This window comes from Pinus tabuliformis, chromosome 2_1 (genome assembly GCF_031772625.1).
Source record: "Pinus tabuliformis cultivar Carrire ecotype Pingquan chromosome 2_1, CPIR1, whole genome shotgun sequence".
NCBI classification, from domain to species: domain Eukaryota; kingdom Viridiplantae; phylum Streptophyta; class Pinopsida; order Pinales; family Pinaceae; genus Pinus; species Pinus tabuliformis.
In genome coordinates this window covers 602,261,222-602,279,436 of record NC_142299.1, presented here as the reverse complement: position 1 = coordinate 602,279,436, position 18,215 = coordinate 602,261,222, and the positions used below count along the sequence as shown (strand labels likewise).

General features: G+C 36.3%; 2 protein-coding genes across 2 annotated transcripts in view; both read right to left on the bottom strand.

Moving 5' to 3' along the window:
• LOC149201906 (equilibrative nucleotide transporter 1-like) overlaps nucleotides 1-2,556 on the bottom strand; it is a 35,830-nt gene extending 33,274 nt beyond the window's left edge. The window contains exon 1 of the mRNA XM_089403040.1: nucleotides 1,972-2,556. Within this exon, the coding sequence (XP_089259166.1) occupies nucleotides 1,972-2,494 (523 nt within the window). The 5' untranslated portion in view covers nucleotides 2,495-2,556. The remainder of the gene's footprint in view (nucleotides 1-1,971) is intronic.
• The window catches only part of LOC149201905 (equilibrative nucleotide transporter 1-like), a 67,835-nt gene that overhangs the window by 33,517 nt on the left and 16,103 nt on the right, over nucleotides 1-18,215 (bottom strand). The gene's annotated exons all lie outside the window — the stretch shown is intronic.

The window sequence follows — 18,215 nt, the reverse complement described above, 5'->3', positions numbered from 1 at the left end:
AAGTCCCCGCTCAGTTTGCGACCAGTGCTTCAGCCTCGGATCAACAAAGGATATGGATCCTTAGCCCTTCTCGAGAGACAGTGCTTTCAACATCTCGTCCAAATTGAGCCTCATGGACACCTTGATCCGTCCCAATGTTCTATATGGCTCAGAGATTTGGGAATTGTCTTTACTTGAGCCAGATTGGGCTTTACTTGAGAGAGTCCAAATTCTTCTTCTGCGCCGCATCATTAGATGCAAACAGACAGTACCTCAACACATCATCCTTGCAGAGTTTGGAGCTCAACCCTTTCGACTTGAGACGGTATTCAGATTGGTTTCATTCTTGCATCGTGTCCGGGGCTTTGCAAACTCGATAAAGTGTAGGGACCGATATCCTAACTTGGTATATTGCTCTTTTGAGACTATTGCCCGTTCTACTCCCTCAGGCAGGGACCAGATGTTGGTTTACAGGAGTTTCAAATCTCTTAGAGTCAGTGGGCATTCTATTGGATCGTCTCTCCCCTTTTCGATATTCCTTAGATGCTCCTAGCCACCTTTTACCTACTAGACAGGAGTTGAACAAGATCATCAGGGAGGACATCTATAGGCAGTTTGTCCAGGTCACCTGGGTCAATCCTTTGGGGGGGTTGCGCCGAAAGATGGCCTTCTATGTTTAGCAGTTCTTGGAGTTGAGAGACTGGCTCATTGTTCGACCCCAATATACATTTCACTGGATGCATGCTCTTTGCATTCCTCTAGGCCAATTCAGAGTGGGTTCTCAAAGACTTCGGGTAGAGACAAACCACCAAATTGATAGACCAAACAGAATTTGTCAAGCATGTCATTTATAGGAAGTGGAGACCAAGGTGCACTTCATTTTTGGATGCCCTGTCTACTACAAGATCAAAGGAAGGTTCCATTGCTTGTTCAGGGATTCTCAGACCCTCGCGACTTTTTCAGGTATCCTGATCAGAGATGTTTGGCCCTATATATGCATGAGACTTTCAGGTTCCAAGCGCATATTCTTCAGCATCCCATCAAACCAGAACCCACGTAGAGAGTCACGGCATTTTTAAGGGCACTACCTTCAGACAAGGGCACCAAGAGACCGATTGATATCAGACTCAGTAAATATCCAGACTCTAGATCAGTGAAGATCTGTGGGACCCCACCCCGCCACACGAGATCTCGGCAATAGATCTATGTCAGCTCCGTCCCAGGGAGATAGACTAGGTCCTCTAGACCTCAGCAATCTACAAACTACCCCAGTGAATGATTTAGTGGACAGTCTACACTTTCCACTGGCTCTTCATCAGGCCAACAAACTTTGTTGAGTTTCCTTCAATGTTCTTCATTCGGCCTCGGATGTTAGGAGAGTAGGGTTTGATCCTCAGACCCATTAGCTCTTAGATCTTCTCCGCCAAGGCATTTCATGCATTATATCTTTTATGTTCATACATTGTATCTTTTATACTTCATGCATTGTATCTTTTATAGGAGACCGTTTGGTTCTCCCGCATTGTATGGACATCATTGTACTCAACAGTCCCTTTGACCTACTTTGTAGTCAATAGTTGGACATAAATAAAATTAACTTATCTTATCTTATCTTCCACCACCCTTAATCAAAGATACCCTTATTGTAAAACAAATCTCCGGTAGAAGAAACCAGGCGACTTTGTCCAGATAGATAGCTCTGAGTTGCGGTTCTTAGCCAAAAGTAACCTGATGATAAAGCAAATCTCCTTTAAAAAAAGGGGTTCCCGTCCACAATAAAAAAAACAAGCACACAGACTCCGCACTTAAAAGATGCCAATATTCTTACATGAGAAATTGGGTTCTCTAGTGCCAAGATGTTAGCTATCAAAATGCTGAGCACCACACATTCCACCTAAATCTTGTGGCGAACATACCAATCCAACAGATTAATCTTGAAACAATAGAATTCGATAGTTTATGGATTCAGCAAGTTCTGAAGAAAAAGCATACCTGAGGCAGCAGTTCCAGCAACAACAGCCTGCATGTACTGCTCTGGAAGCTCCCCAGCAGACCCAATCAAACTCCCCTGCACCAACGCATCCGCTATCGCACAGAGTACAACCGCCGCAACGGTTATGGAATACCCAACATTCAGCCCCCTCTGCCCTTTAATATAAGCAACATCCATGACTGGCACAATCAACAGGGACAGAAGAAACAAAGACAGCCCAAGATTGATCCGGACTCGAGCATTGGCCCTCCCGGCGAATGTGAGCAAGAGTATAAGAAATCCCAAGGCTGGAATCATGTACGCCACTGAAAACACTCTGTCCACCTGCTTTCCAGGGTAGATATAACTGAAATAATCCACGGCTGTTATGAAAGCATTCCATGGAAGCAAAAATCCAGTACCCATAATGAAATAGGAGATGTAGGCTAGATGGAATCGGTCCTTGGGTTGCATCCCTTCTTCTTGGGTAAGCGGTGCTTTTTCATGGGCTTCTTGTTCTCCTGGGGTCCTGAAAAGTCCCATGGCTAAGCCCAATTTTTGCACAGCTTGTTCGAATGAATTGTCTTAATACATACCAAGACTAAGTGATCACTTTATATAGTGTCATTCTGTTGTAACTTTTTAATGGGTTGAAATACACAATAAATGTGGCCCACAATGGAATCCACCGGATACTGCGTGCCATGTTCGTGTCGCGATATGAAGTTATTACAGGAAAAAAAATTCAGATACTGGCATTTTACCATTTGGCAATTGATGGTTGGCAACGTTTCCTGCCTTGTTGCAATAATCCCTTCGGATTTGCTTTTCATTTTCCCTCCTCATGTTCACGTGTATTTTACATCAAATTGTGATGATCAGAGCGTAAGATTAGCGACAAAGTTATAAAATCAGATTATAAAATAATTTTATTATTTTACAACGACAACGAGAAAATTACGTGCATCCGTTCAGACACGGGCTAACGGAGGCCACCACGGTTGACCCTGTAACGTGATCGCTAAAAATCTACTCCAGATTACCGATTTTGGCATCAGCGATAAAATTATTATATACACTTCTTTTTTTTTTAAAGAAGAAAAAGCAGTATAGTATTATATTATGTTCAAAAAAGTTTTGAATATTACAAAAATTGCGGGCATTAGTCTTGGAATAGGTCTCATTTTCAGCTTATTTCAGCAGATATCTTTCATTTATATATTACAATATTTTGGGGAACTTGTTATCATATCATTATAGCAAAAAAAAAATTTAACTATCCAGTATATGTAGAATGCCAGCGGATCTGAGATATTTCCAAAAAATTGGTTGCTATAGCATACCTGTTATAGATGACTTTATATGCCCGGCATATAGAAGAGCTGAATGTCATATGTACAGGGGTCAAAAGTGATAAACAGGTGCCACTTATCGAAAGGCGAATGCATTCCTTTCTTTGACAGAACATCTGCTTGTTCATTTTGTTTGCGCCTTATATGAGAGATAGGGAAAGTCGCGGCTTCCATAGAGATGCTATCCTTGCTAACCACCCTGTAAGGCTGTCGGTCTGTATTGCATGATTGCCTTTCACATGATCTATGATAATTTTCGAGTCACCATATACATTAATAGGCCCTATATCCATGAAAGTGCAGAATAAAAGCAAACCATGCAGGGCCATGGCCTCTGCCTTGTTACTTGACCCTTTGCCACCGTTCCAATATAAGGAGAATTGGAGGTCATTTGAAATAGCAATGAAAACACCACAAGCACAAATGCCATCCTTTGCCGCACCGTCAAAATGTGCCCTTGGGAATGAGAGTTCCAGGTCGTCAGAGGCAGCCATCTGATGATTTTTCTGAGGGGGCAAGTTTTGTAAAATGGAGAAGTAATAAGGAATAACCTTATCCATAATACGACTGAAAGATTCCTTGCTGTTTTGGAAGATTCTTTTGTTCCTCCACTTCCAAATGAACCAGAAAACGATTAATGGGATGGGACGCCAGATAGATTTTTGTGCAGCCCACCAAACATATGCTTCTATAATGGAAGGATGTGAAATCGCAGGAAAGCCAAAATATGAAGCTAATTGCCCCCACAAAGACAGCGATTGAGGGCAATTTAAAAAAATATGCAAGTTATCTTCAGAGTTGGCAAGACAGATCATGCATATCGCTGGACCCTGCCAGCGCCTTTTCTGTAAATTTGTCCAAGTGAGGTTTTTATTATGAAATACTAACCACGAAAACAAAATGATTTTAAGCGGGCAGCTTACCTTCCAAAGAGAGGGAGGAAAGGTTATCCGGGAGGATCCTCTTTGCAGTTCTATCAAAGAGAGATATATGTCTCTAACCAATATAAGGGGACTGCCTTTCTTAGCCTGCCATTCTATGCAGTCTCTGTCCTTAGATCTGTAAAAACCTGCATTCCTCATATTGCAGATAAATCTATTCCATTGTGAAGCCATAGCTCCATCGAGGCCCAGTTTTCTGCAAGTTTTCCATTGCGGAATGGCGTTCTTCCATCCCTCAATTACCTGTGCCCAGAAGAAAAGCCCTTTTCTGTGGAGGAGCGAAAGGAGCTGAGGGGAGATTGGATCCATATCAACTCCCTTGATGGCATCAACACCAATAAGGATGTTGCTACCGGTTTGAAATGCCCAAATGAAGTTTCCGCAGAAAAAAGGAAGAATCCTTTGAAAACTTCGCCAGATCCCCGAACCTTGAGAGGGCCATTTGAAGTTGTTCCTGTACCAATAGTAAATATCATTGTTCCCAAGGTATTTCATTTTGATAGCTTGACTCCATAAGCAGTTACCAAAAATCACCCGCCACAAAGATTTGCATAGTAGAGCCCTGCCAAAGAGGCGCAGATTCATGATGCCCCAGCCGCCTTTCTTTTTTGGGAGGGAGATATTTTCCAGTTTAATAAGGTGGAATTTTCTCTTTTCCTTGTTTCCGCCCCAGATGAAGGTTGCCATTAAGCTGTTCAGTTTATTGACAATAGCCGAAGGGATGTAAAATAAATGCGTCCAATATACACTGATTTGCGCAAGGACAGACTGTGTTAAGATCATTCTGCCAGCAAGCGATAAGCATTTAAATTCCCAACCGGATATTCTTTTGTAGAATCTGTCAGTTATCCATGACCAGTCCGAAATATTATATCCCGTGGGTTTGAGATGAAATCCCAAATATTTAAGCCCCTCATTTATGGAGATAGCCTGTATGTTAAAAAGCTGAGAGATATATTCCATCTCCTCTTCTTTCACCTTACCAAAGTGGAAAGTGGATTTACCTTCGTTAATGAATAGGCCAGTCGCCTTTTGAAATGAAAGAATTATCTCATGTAATATCAGCCAAGTATGTCTGCAAAGCCTAGCAAACAGAAGAACGTCATCCACAAAGAAGTTGTGCGTGTGAAAGTTACCTCTGGAGATGGCAAGGGGGCCAACTTTTCCAGCAGCAACCGCTCTTTTGATATGGAGACTAAGGGTGTCCATGGCCAAGATGAATAAAATAGGAGATAATGAGCACCCCTGACGGAGTCCCTTTTCCGCCCGAAAAAAAATTGTAGGGAATCCATTAATGAGAATTGCGAAATTGACACCTTGCACGCACGCCATGATCCAATTTGTGCACAGGTCATTCAGGCCGATTTTAATAAGTAAGCATCTGAGGTAGCTCCAGTCGAGGCTGTCGAAGGCCTTTTTCAAATCAATTTTAAGGATAGCAGCCCCAATATTTTTAGTTTGCATAGAGTGCAAGGCTTCTTGGGCTATGGCCACGGCATCTAGAATGTTCCTGCCACTTAGGAACCCATGCTGTTCTCTTGTGATATGAACTGATAAGTTGCCTCTGATTCTCTCTGCTATAATTTTAGAAATGATTTTATAGATGGCATTGCATAATGAAATCGGCCTGAAGTCAGCAAAAGAAGAGGAGTCCTTTTTTTTTTGGGAATTAGAGCTATGTAGGTGGAAGAAATATTTGGATTTATTCTCCCTTGTATTCTGGTTTCTTCCACCATCCCCAAGATGTCCTTTTTCATAATATCAAAGAAGTGTATGAAGATGTCTATGGTCCAGCCGTCTGGGCCGGGACATTTGTCCTTCTTGAATGACCTCATAACAGAGAGTAATTCCTCCTCCGATACAGCAGCAAATATTCTTTCATTGTCTTCATCATTGAACATGCATGGAAAAGGATCTAAACCCCATAGGATATCATTTATCTCCCTGCAAGTCTCTCGTTAGATTTTAGATTTAAGACTTTTGTGATTTATAATGTAAAAGTAAGTTTTTCTGATTAATTATATTGTTTAAGATTTGATTAATCGGAAAAACTTATTTGAAAAATCATTAGCAACGATCTATTTCATTACAGCTTCTTAACTACAGCGAATTAAAACAAATCCAAATTTAAAAATTAAAAAGTTAATTATGAGTGTTATAGCTAATATTGTATTGTTTTTGGATGTAATATATTTATTTGTGTAAAGACTTACCTATAGATAGATGTGTTATGTTTTAAAAGGGGTTAATGGATAATGTTATTTGTTTTATTTTTAAAATTATCATTAAAAATCCAAATTCAGAAGTTAAGCAGTTAATTATGAGTGTTATGGCTAATATTGTTTTTGGATTTAATATATTTATTTGTGTTATTGTTTTGGGAATGGTTTTTAGATTTCCTTTATTTCCAACTTCATGGAATTTTTTATCAAATTTAATATTTATTTAATAAAATTATAGAGATCTCATTATAATTAAATTAAAAAAAAAAAAAATAGAGATCTTATTATTATTAATAAAAATATCAAAGAGTTTTAGTATTTTTATCAAAATATAAATAGAATAATTAAAGACTCAAGAAATCTTGATACTTAAGTTTTTGGTTGACACAACATTTTACTACCATCTAGTTCTTTAATATTTTGTGAGGATATAGGTTCAAAATATATATATTTGTATTGGATGTTTTTACCCACAAAAATAGATGTAAACTCATGTTTTGAATCATAGTTTTAATTTTCCTATGATCGATTGAAAAAAAGAAAAAAGAAAGAAATAATTTTAACGTCCAAAAGGCTAAAGATAGCTTATGGGATATATTGCTTCTTCATTTGCTTGATGTATTCGGCCCTTTTTCTATATGGGACAGATTGCTTCTTTATTTGCTTGATGTATTTGGCCATTTTTCTATGAAGCTTCATAATAAATGCTCCCAACTTCTCAACAAACCCTTCGCTAAATAGATTATCCCAAGAGCTAGCTGCCAGCTTATCACATTCTAAAATGAAATATTTTCCTTTCTCCACTTTTCCAGAAGAACAAAAAAATGCATACTCTTTCCTCCCACACTTCTTTTGGCATTTTTTAGCGCTCTGTTTCACAAGGGAGTTGATGAGAATTAGTCCTTAACTGAGCAATAAGAATTCTGGCTCTCTAAGAGATATTCGCATCTACATATGCTTTTGGTTGATGACTATGAGTGGGATTAAACACTTCAATATAGTACTTTTTCTTTCTTCCTAGCTCCTTATCCCAATTACACTTGTGGAACTTATCCATAACAAAATATTTTATCTCTTTGTTGTTTATGATACACGCGTTCAAGCAAATACCCTATTTACTAAACCATTTGTTATTTTACAACATCCAAATCTTTTTTCCTGTTGCACAAACGGTCATTAAAACATTTTATTGAATGTTTTAAAATATTTCATATATGTTATAAAACTGGTTAAACATTTATGTAATAGCTAATTTGTGAGTAAATTGTTAGCAAACATTTCACTTCTTTATACTAATTTAATTATTTGTTTTAGACATCCCATCCTTATTATAAATAACTTGTTAACATTTATAATATTAAGATTTGATAAACTTTAAATATGATCAATCTCTTTTATTTTACATATAAATAATAAATCCAAAAAACACTTATTTCATCCATTAAATATTTGATCTATTTTCAAAACAATACATGTCTTTAATATAAAAGAGGAAGATTGATCATAATGAATCTTTTATCTCTATTTTATTTTTATTATAATCCATCTTTTATCTTTATTTTATTTTTGATCGTCATCAATGTTTTTTTTTGTGCGCAACATTTGAACAATGAAATACTAAATTAGTCCAATAAAAACATATGCTTTATGGCTTCTTCTAAACCGTAAAAAAAGGATATTTACTCATAATAAATATTGACCAAATTTCAATACCATAACATGGGAGAAGGAGGTTCATGGCAACTACTTAAAAGATTAATCGTAATCAAATTTCACTATATCTCATAACGCCGGGTGGTTGCGTGTTACCATTCTTTTAGCAAGGTGTTGTTCTTTCAGTAAGGTATTGACTGAAAAAGCTAGTATAAGGAAAAATTATTTGGAAAGTTGTGGAAATTCTAGTGATATTTAGAAAAAATTCAGCAAAATTTTTTGTAAATCTAAATTATAGTTGTTAAACTTCAAAAATTTTAAGTGTTTAAGACATTTTTATGGTGTTGAATCTATTTCCACCATCAAAAACACAATTCAACCACTACTTATATAAAATTTGTTGAATTTGTTGACTCAAATTCTAACCACTTTTAACTTTCCAAACCATTCCTCCGTTTCGGTAAACACTCCATTAAAAACATAGTAAATAATTGCATTGCATACAACCTTTTGGTAACAGCACCCGAGGCATTTGAAGATTAAAGGAAGATTACAGCCTCTATGACTGAAGCTACTTTTCAGTGTACGTTATTGGATATGACAGCATGTTTTGAGGAGGATCACGTCTGCTAGCATGATACAGTGTCGCCCTTCTTGCAGACTTATTCAGAGCATTTGGTGCAGGCAGTGATTGCAGGTCTTTCCAAAGTTTAATTGTCACTATAATATCAAGAATATTAAGAATATATCAAATCAAATATTATGACATTTAAAATCCCGTAAATTAGATATTATGATAGTCTCCACGGATAAGGAGAGTATACTCTTTGAGTGTTATTATAAGGGGTCGGAAGTGTCCCCCGTGGGATTTGAAACCAGATGGAGGGAATAACATCCCAATAAACCAACCACCCCATTGTCCCAGGATGGGGCATTAATGAAATTTGCAATCTTGTTTTTAAAGGAATAAATTTTTAGGTCAATAGACACTCTATAGCCCAATGTAGTGGCCTTAGTAAAGTGTTAAATCAAAAAATAATAATAACAAAACATAACCTAAACTCAACTGAAAAAGGAATAATAAATTGATTGAATTCAATTGGTTGTATTGTCATTTTGTTTTTATTAATAAAATTATAAACATTTTTTTTCAATTTCTGTATCACATTAAAAAAAATTTAAACAATAATAATTCATGTGATAATCATAACACTTCAAAACATATAATCCATAAACATATAAAAATTTAATATATTTCTATGTACAAAAACCTGAAATATATATATAAATTATAGCTATACATTAATATCCATTTTATCATGTCCCTAGGGGCAGCTCAATTGGTTAATTTGAAGTTTGTGAAATCATGGAAACAAGGCAACGGAGGTTCGTCTGCCCTATAGCAAGCTAGGTTTACAACAAGGGAGCAGGTTGTAAACATCAAGAGGTTTACTAGTAGTTATGTGTCATGTAGGTGCTCTCCAACTCAGTATAGAGAGATATTGTAATATAATGTAATGTCCTGTAAAAATTTAACTTAATGAAAAAAAAAAATCAAATAAAAATAACCATATTTTTAGTCTTGTAAACATTTAACTCTATCAAAAATAGAATAACATAAAATAACCCTATTTTTATTCATTTTTTGTCAGGGGATTAAGGTAAACATTGATTCGGTCAAGTTACCAGTGGTTTTTATCTAAAAATGGAATGTACTTGTTTAAGGGTGTAAGGTATCCATTTCCAATAATTTCAATTGTGAGCTAGACACTCCAAATGACCTCTAATAATGTATAAACTTCTTATTTCTTATACAGAACCTGAACGACTTGGATAGAGCTCGTCTTCCTGATTCCGGCGCCGCAAACGGTAAGACAAGCTCTATCCAGTCGTTCAGGTTCTAATCAGTTCTGAGAACTTTCATTTTTGACCATTTTACGACACTTGGTCCTGAGCCCCTGATCAGTTTTTGAGCTCAAGGTTTATGAGAACACATGGTATTGACACACGGTATTCATGTGGAAGCCTATTTAAAAGGGGAAATTAAGTAAGCCTAGACCCATATTAACTTTAATTCCACAAGCGCAAGGTAAACATTGATTTGGTCAAGTTACCAGTGGTTTTTGAGCTTGAGGTTTATGAAAACCCATGGTATTGACACATGGTATTCATGTGGAAGCCTATTTAAAAGGGGAAATTAAATCAGCCTAGACCCATCTTAACTTTGAATCCACAAGCCCCAAAAGGGATCAAATCACTTAAGGCTTGATAAATTCGGAATTAAAATAGATCTAGGCTGGTTCATATTAGCAATTTTTATATTTCATAATTCTACATTTAAACTTAATCAATAAATATATAAAAAATTCTCACAACGAATAGGGATTCAAGTGATGATTCCAGCCTGAGATCATTAACATGATGGAACAATCGAGAATCAAAGGCCACTTGGCCTGCCATGCGCTTTCCTTTGAACAAGCATACAAGTCGTTAAATTTTTGAGTGAGGTGGGCATTTACAGACCTGGGGTGGCTGCACTATTCGCCTTGCAGAGTAATGATGGCTAGGAATTACGATATGAAAGGCTTCCTCGCGGAAATGGTAGTGCCCAACATCACCTAGAGGTGGTGCTCTCCACTAGATATTTCTTTGGTTGTAGGTAGCAACATTGTTAATACTTCTTTGTGCCTAGATATGCAGCTACTAGGTAGCCATGCTAGTCATTTTCACTACTTATATGTGCCCTCTGATCAGCCCATCTATGGGTATCTATTGATTCTCGTAGGCATCGAGAATAGGTGTTGTGCTAAACTTGTTGTTAGGTCCCCGCTCTTCGCTAGACTTCTCTTGGATTCTTTAGGGCTCGGGTTGGCCGCCTCACCTCATGCTAATAATTTGTCTATCTCATCTCATCGCCTCTCCTACATCATCTCACTTTGCAGACTGCGTTTGAAAGGCTCTCTTCACATCAATGTTTTCGCTTTTGGCCTTGTCCCAAGTTTCAATGTCAAGTTTGATTTGAGGCACCTCACAGCCTCAAGTTGACAGCATGGATGGGTTCCTCAATATCCTTCCACAATTCCTCGAGGTCTTAGAGAAATTTGTGTAATGCAAGCACAGGAAGCTAGCTCATGGGTTGCCCTTTTCCATATCTTGGTGGACATTCTGTGTTCCACTTGGTTGGGTGGCAGTTTGTGTTATCTTGCAGGCACCATATATTGGCTCCTAGCTCCAAAGTTCGTGGATCGTGATCCATGGTGCCCTGGTTCATGGCTCGGGGGTCTGCTCTAACCACTTGCAGCTTACCGTTTACCTCCTCACGGTCAGGTTCATCCTCACAAGTTGCTCAAAACACGTGGTTCCAAGTACGCCATCGCCTAACTCGATTTGCAGTTGTCTATAATGCGACTTTTTGGAAGCCTTTCTGGTGGGTTTTTCTGGTCAAAATGTGGCAACAATTTATTGGAATCGCAAGTTTGATAGCTAGTTTCTGCACAATCAAAGCGTCCCAGGAGTTTTCCAGGGTGCTGAATCCAAATACGCAGTTAAAAAACCATTTTAACTGCAACAAATCAAGATTTAACCTCAATTTCTTCCGTTGGATTCCGTCACCGGAATCTCCAAAAAATCGCATTATAGACAACTCCACTCTATTTTGCCTATTCAAGTCTCTCCAAGGCAACCCCTTCAATCCATATGCACTCTTGGACCGTCTCTTTTTACTCTATGGATACTTAGTTATAGAAGTTGTTCTAAAGAGTAGTGTATGTGCGCCTACCTCCTACCGACTTCCTTTGTAACGTTTTGGCATTTTTTATACTATCAGATGACATGGTTAAATGGGGACAATGTAATCTCAAGATTTTAAACTTGTGTTATTAAGTTGATTTCTCTTTTGAGGAAACCGGTGATACAAGGTAACCTCTTTTGTAATGTATTTGTGAAATAATAAATAATCGAACTTTAAACAAACAAAAAAAACATAAATATAAAAAAAACTTATTCCTTACATTAAATTTTTATTCTAAACCTTATTTATCTATACATATAATAAAAATTAAAATTATATATATAATAAAAATTATGTATTTCACATTAAAAATTAGAAAACATATCAAAAGAAAATGTAAAATTTAAAATCTACAAATATCTTTCTATGCCGGTTTAAAAAATGCCAAATTCATATTATGTAATTAAATATGTTATCAAAATTTTAATAAAAATAAAAATAAAAATATTTTTGTGTAAAATCTATATAAATTAAATAATAATATTAAGATTTAACATATATATATTTTAATTATAGACTTGAAAATTTAAATTAAGACGAGAAATAATTCTTAACATGCCCACGGGGCTTTGGATTGACGGTGAATAGGTGCACTGTTAACATGCCCACGGGGCTTTGGATTGACGGTGAATAGGTGCACTGTTAAGGCACTCCTTGCGATAGATCACTAATTCAAATTCCCCGTAAATACTTACCCACCAAAAAAAATTCTTAACATATTCAAAATTAAAATAAATTTAGACTAATTTATTTAAATAAAATTACTACATAATATAATATAATATAATATAATAAAAATAAATAAATAAATAAATGTGAAAATTTTAACCTACTAAATATAAAATAAACTTTTAAATAGTTTTTCACCAAATATGAACCATGATAAATATCAAGCATAACTTTATAAAGAAATCGACATATGTCCTATCCATTCTATTCGTTATCGTCCTGTCCATGCCCCCTTTTACAATTATAGGTCATCTCCGAAATTGAAATATTGTGAAAGCTTTTAACTTAGACATGTTCTAAATTTAAAAATTCTAAAATTTTATACGCATGGAATTTGAATTCAGCCTCCACAAAAATGGAGGATTCTAAATTTAGAAAAAACTAAAATTTTAGACATGGAATCTGAAATTCCGCATCCACAAAAGTGGAAGATAACGTGTCGCGATGATTATCATAACGATAGGCTTAGAAGATGTCTCGTATTAATAATGATGTAATTTAAAGAATAACAAAACTTTTATCATGATATGTGAAAGAATATCATAACTGAGAAGCTTATCACTTTAAAATTTTGAAACAGAAATGTTATATAAAATATAAAATATTAAAAAATATATAATATAAAATAATTTTATTAAATATAAAGTTATATAAACTTTTTTCATAATAAAAAATTAAAATATTTATTTTTTAATAATTTATTTTACATTTTATTTTGATAATAATTTTATAAAATATAAAGCTATATAAACCTTTCCATAATAAAAATTTAAAATATTTATTTTTTAATAATTTATTCTATTTAAGTATTAGGGGGTTTAGCAATGCATTATATTAAATATCATTTTTGGGATTCAATTGTATTAAGTAAGTCATTTATCTATGACTATTTCCATGAGAGATAGTCGTAACTTTATAATTTATTTTATATTATAATTTTGAAGTTTTTATGTACACATTTTTCTTTATCATCTTGATAAGTTATTTTATATAGGTGTGTTTTTCACGAAGAGACATTTTGATTGGGTAAATACATTAAATGTAAATTAATTATTAATAAATAATTTATTTTAATTTTTAATGATAAGTTATTTTATATATGTGTGTTTTTTTCGAAGGGGCTAATTTTAGGTATGACAATAATAACTTGGAGGAAGTGTATTCTTACAAGTACCTAGGAATTGATATTCATCACAAGCTCAACTAGAACCATAGCATTGAGAAAATGATTATTGGGGGGTGGAAAACTCATTTTGGTCTTGAAAATAATTGTAAAACAGAGAACCTCGTAATGTGGGATAAAAAGAAGTTCCTCTTTGAAATTTTATTCACTCCTGTTATCTTATATGGCTGTGAGGTTTGGAGTTGCAGCATCTCCAGAGAATCATGGAGAAAGATTGAGCAAATCCAGAAGCGTTTTGTAACTTGTAAGCTGAAAATTAAAAGTAATACACCCTATCCTATTCTCCTTATAGGAGGAGGTCTTTCCCCTATTGAGAGCCTAGCTATGATTAGGTTTCTGTTGTACAAGCACAAACTCAATAACATAGACGATCATAGACTTCCTAAGCTAGCTTTAAATTCCAGCCAAAACCACCTAAGGCTCAATCGGGGGTGGCATAAAGACACAAGGGCCTAGTTAAACTATTGGGAGATCAACGAGAATGATGCATTGCAAAACATAAATAACATTAAAAATATTGTTACTTCTAAGTTCAAAGAAAAAATGTGGTGTGAGAAAGATTTAGCGACTAAAATAAAATTAAGTTATTATAAGAAGGTCATCAACCCCACCCTAGAAGATCAAAAGTATCTCTCTATTTTAACTAGCTCAAAGAAATAAATTAATATAGCAAAGATTAGAACGAATTCTCATGAGCTCCATAGTGAAACAGGTCATTGGACAGTTCCTAAAACGCCATGGATGGAAAGGATCTGCCATATATGTGAGAATAGGAACATCGAGGATGAAAACCACTTCCTCTTAGACTGCCCCGCGTACAACCACATTAGATCTCAGTTTCACAATCTTTGTTACAATACTCACCTTCCTAGCCTTTTACAATGTCAAAATTATAGTGAGCTCGGGAGGCTTCTCTCCAAGCTTTTTGAGCATATGAATAAAATCTTAAATCAAAATAAATAATTTGTTTCTTTAGATCCGATAGACCAATGTTTTGTCTCACGGGACCTTAACCACCATTATCATCATCATCATTGATTTGGTAAATACATTAAGTGTAAATTAATTATTAATAAATAATTTATTTTAATTTTGTTAATTAAATAAAAAAATCGAAGGGACATTTTGATTTGGTAAATATATTAAGTGTAAATTAATAATTAATAAATAATTTATTTTAATAATGTTTTCGTAATAGTATTAGTGTAATTTAAAAATATTTAATGAAAATTTTATAACATGTAAATATTATTAATTATCTTAGAAGAAAGTCTTTTGGATTAATCATATTGATAAGATTTGGTCGAGTTTCTAATCAACTAATGTGGTGATTAATCCTAAAGACTTTCTTCTACATCATGGATCACAAAAGTCTTAGATCTAACATTATTAATTATTCATAAATAAGTTATTTTAATTTTGGGAAAAAAATAAAGATTAAATTTTCTAATGTTATTGTAATAGTTTATGTAAATTAAAAAATTTATGTTATGTAAACATGGGTGTAGTCTAACTTATAAATAAATGGAAATTTTCACAATAATTTTGAATATAACATATATTGAATTGAGGCTTCTGTGATCCATAATATTTGAAAGAAAAACTTCGGCGTAAATCACATGTAGACATACATTTGTCGACGCGTTTCGAACCAACTAGTGTGGTTCATCGTCAGGACAAGTTGAAGAAACAGATCTAGCTTAGCATGATAAATAGTCTGAGCAGAATCTCCAACGGCTAGACTCTGCTCAGACTATTTATCATGCTAAGTTGGATCTGTTTCTTCAACTTGTCCTGACGATGAACCACACTAGTTGGTTTGAAACGCATCGACAAATGTATGTCTACATGTGATTTACGCCGAAGTTTTTCTTTCAAAAACATATATATTTAAAAATTTGAGTTTAAGTTGTTTAATCTGTAGAATTCGAATATTCCAAAGGGTTTTTGTCTATAAGTTAAATTATACCTAAAAATATGTATTAATAATTAGAAAAAAAAGTTAATATAACTACTTATTAAAATTGATATTAATAATCCCCCGATCGGGGTGTGAAGGGACCCTGGATCCGGACGAAATACAGTTATGACAGAAGGAATAATGAAGAGGGTACGTGGGCGGCCCATTCAAGGACCCCACACGAAGGAGGTGGAAGAAGTCGGGAAAAGGAGGCAAGTGGAGGATGCCTCAGGAACGCAAACGGGTAGGTGGGTGAACATTCAAGAAAAAAAGGTGGTGAGAGAGTTGGGTGAATGCATGCGAAGTGTGAGAGGAGAACGAGAGCCAAGTGTTGCGGGTGGTAGCCGAGAGGAGAGCAGGAGAAGGGGCGGTCGTCAGCACTTGGAACGAAACTAGTATGTAAACCTGTTGGAAATAATACTGAGAGGGGGGGGTGAATCAGTATTATCACATTAATAAAACTTTTTCATTTCCATAATCAGATTCATATATGCTACTTCCACAACTTCTTATGATTAAGTTAATTGATCTTCAATGAGTGCATTAGAACATTATCAACCATATTATCAGATAACAGATGCCGTAATAGAGAATAGATCATCACACATAAGGCACACACATGAACACCACGATATAAGGTGGAAACCCAATGCGGGAGAAAAACCACCTGCTGCAAGTCATCTCAATCTTCTTCTTAATAAGAAAATCCTTTTACAATATTTGTACTGGTGCAGTCTTATACCAGTACGGGAGCTACAACCCCCTTTGCTCTTGTACTAGCCGATCCATTTACTAGTACGCAGACTGCTACCTGCTACAATGCTCCAAAGATCTCCCTTAGCTTTTGTACTAGCTTAGATACTAGTACATAGGCGCTGGCCTACAATCTTCTCTCCTCCAGGTACCACGTTTCATCAATTTTCAGACTGGATACACTGAAGCACAACACATAATCTGAAAGGCCACTTTTCATCCAATTTTCATACTGGACCCAACAACAACATTGAAGCTCATAATCAAACAACCTTCTGAATCACCCAATCACCAGATCCATACATATACAATGATATTATGAGAGTTATCAACCAGATCTAGTACATAAAGATAAGTCATTAATCATGATGTTATCTGAACTCAATACCAGTAACCAAACATCAGTTATGCACCCAAAACCCTGCAGAATAGTCAAAGGCAGTTAAAACAAATTTTAAGCAGGGATCGCAACTTCACTGGTATAGATCTGCGGATATCTGTACTACCTCCGCACCTGCGCCTTCTGTGGCGCCGCGACCACCGCACCTGCGCCTTCTGTGGCGCCTCCGCACTGCGCCTTCTATGGCGCCTCTGTGGCGTCTCCTCACTGTGCCTTTTGTGGCGCCTCCGCACTGCGCCTTCTGTGGCGCCTCCGCACTGCGCCTTCTGTGGCGTCTCCGCACTGCGCCTTCTGTGGCGCCTCTGCACTGCGCCTTCTGTGGCGCCTCCGCACTGCGCCTTCTGTGGCGCCTCCGCACTGCGCCTTCTGTGGCGCCTCCGCACTGCGCCTTCTGTGGCACCTCTGTGGCGTCTTCGCACTGCGCCTTCTGTGGCACCTCTGTGGCGTCTTCGCACTGCGCCTTCTGTGGCGCCTCCGCACTGCGCCTTCTGTGGCGTCTCCGCACTGCGCCTTCTGTGGCGCCTCCGCACTACGCCTTCTGTGGCGCCTCCGCACTTCCGCAGCTGCAGCGCTCGAGAGATCACCCTTCACAGATTCGCTTTCAACTTCACTTTCATAGATCAAACTTTCAAAACAATAACCCAATATTTCAGATCTTAAGATATTCAATTGCAAGGATGAATTAGCCAAGTAATCTCATTTGCTTTATATAGGCAAGCTTCTTCCTAAAATCATGGATCAATACCATAGATAACCAATACAAGGGGCCCAAAAACATGGGGCTCAATAATACCAAAGGCCTAACCACCATGGACCAAAGGTAAGTTCTCCAACATATACGCGCTTTTCCTTGCATGAAAGTGCGTACCATGGTCCAAAACCATAAGTTCAAATACCAAGGACTAACTACCATGGACCAAAGGTAAGTTCTCCAACATATACGCGCTTTTCCTCATAGGCTCAAATACCAAGGACTAACTACCATGGACCAAAGGTAAGTTCTCCAACATATACGCGCTTTTCCTCATAGGTTCAAATACCAAGGACTAACTACCATGGACCAAAGGTAAGTTCTCCAACATATACGCGCTTTTCCTTGCATGAAAGTGCGTGAACTTTTCTCTACATGAAATAAACTTTTCTCTGCATAAAAGTGCGTGAACTTTTCTCTACATGAAATAAACTTTTCTCTGCATATAAGTGCGTGAACTTTTCTCTACACTATAATTTATTATCTGAGATGAGTGGGTTGCCATCAAGTACAACATATGTATCATAAAG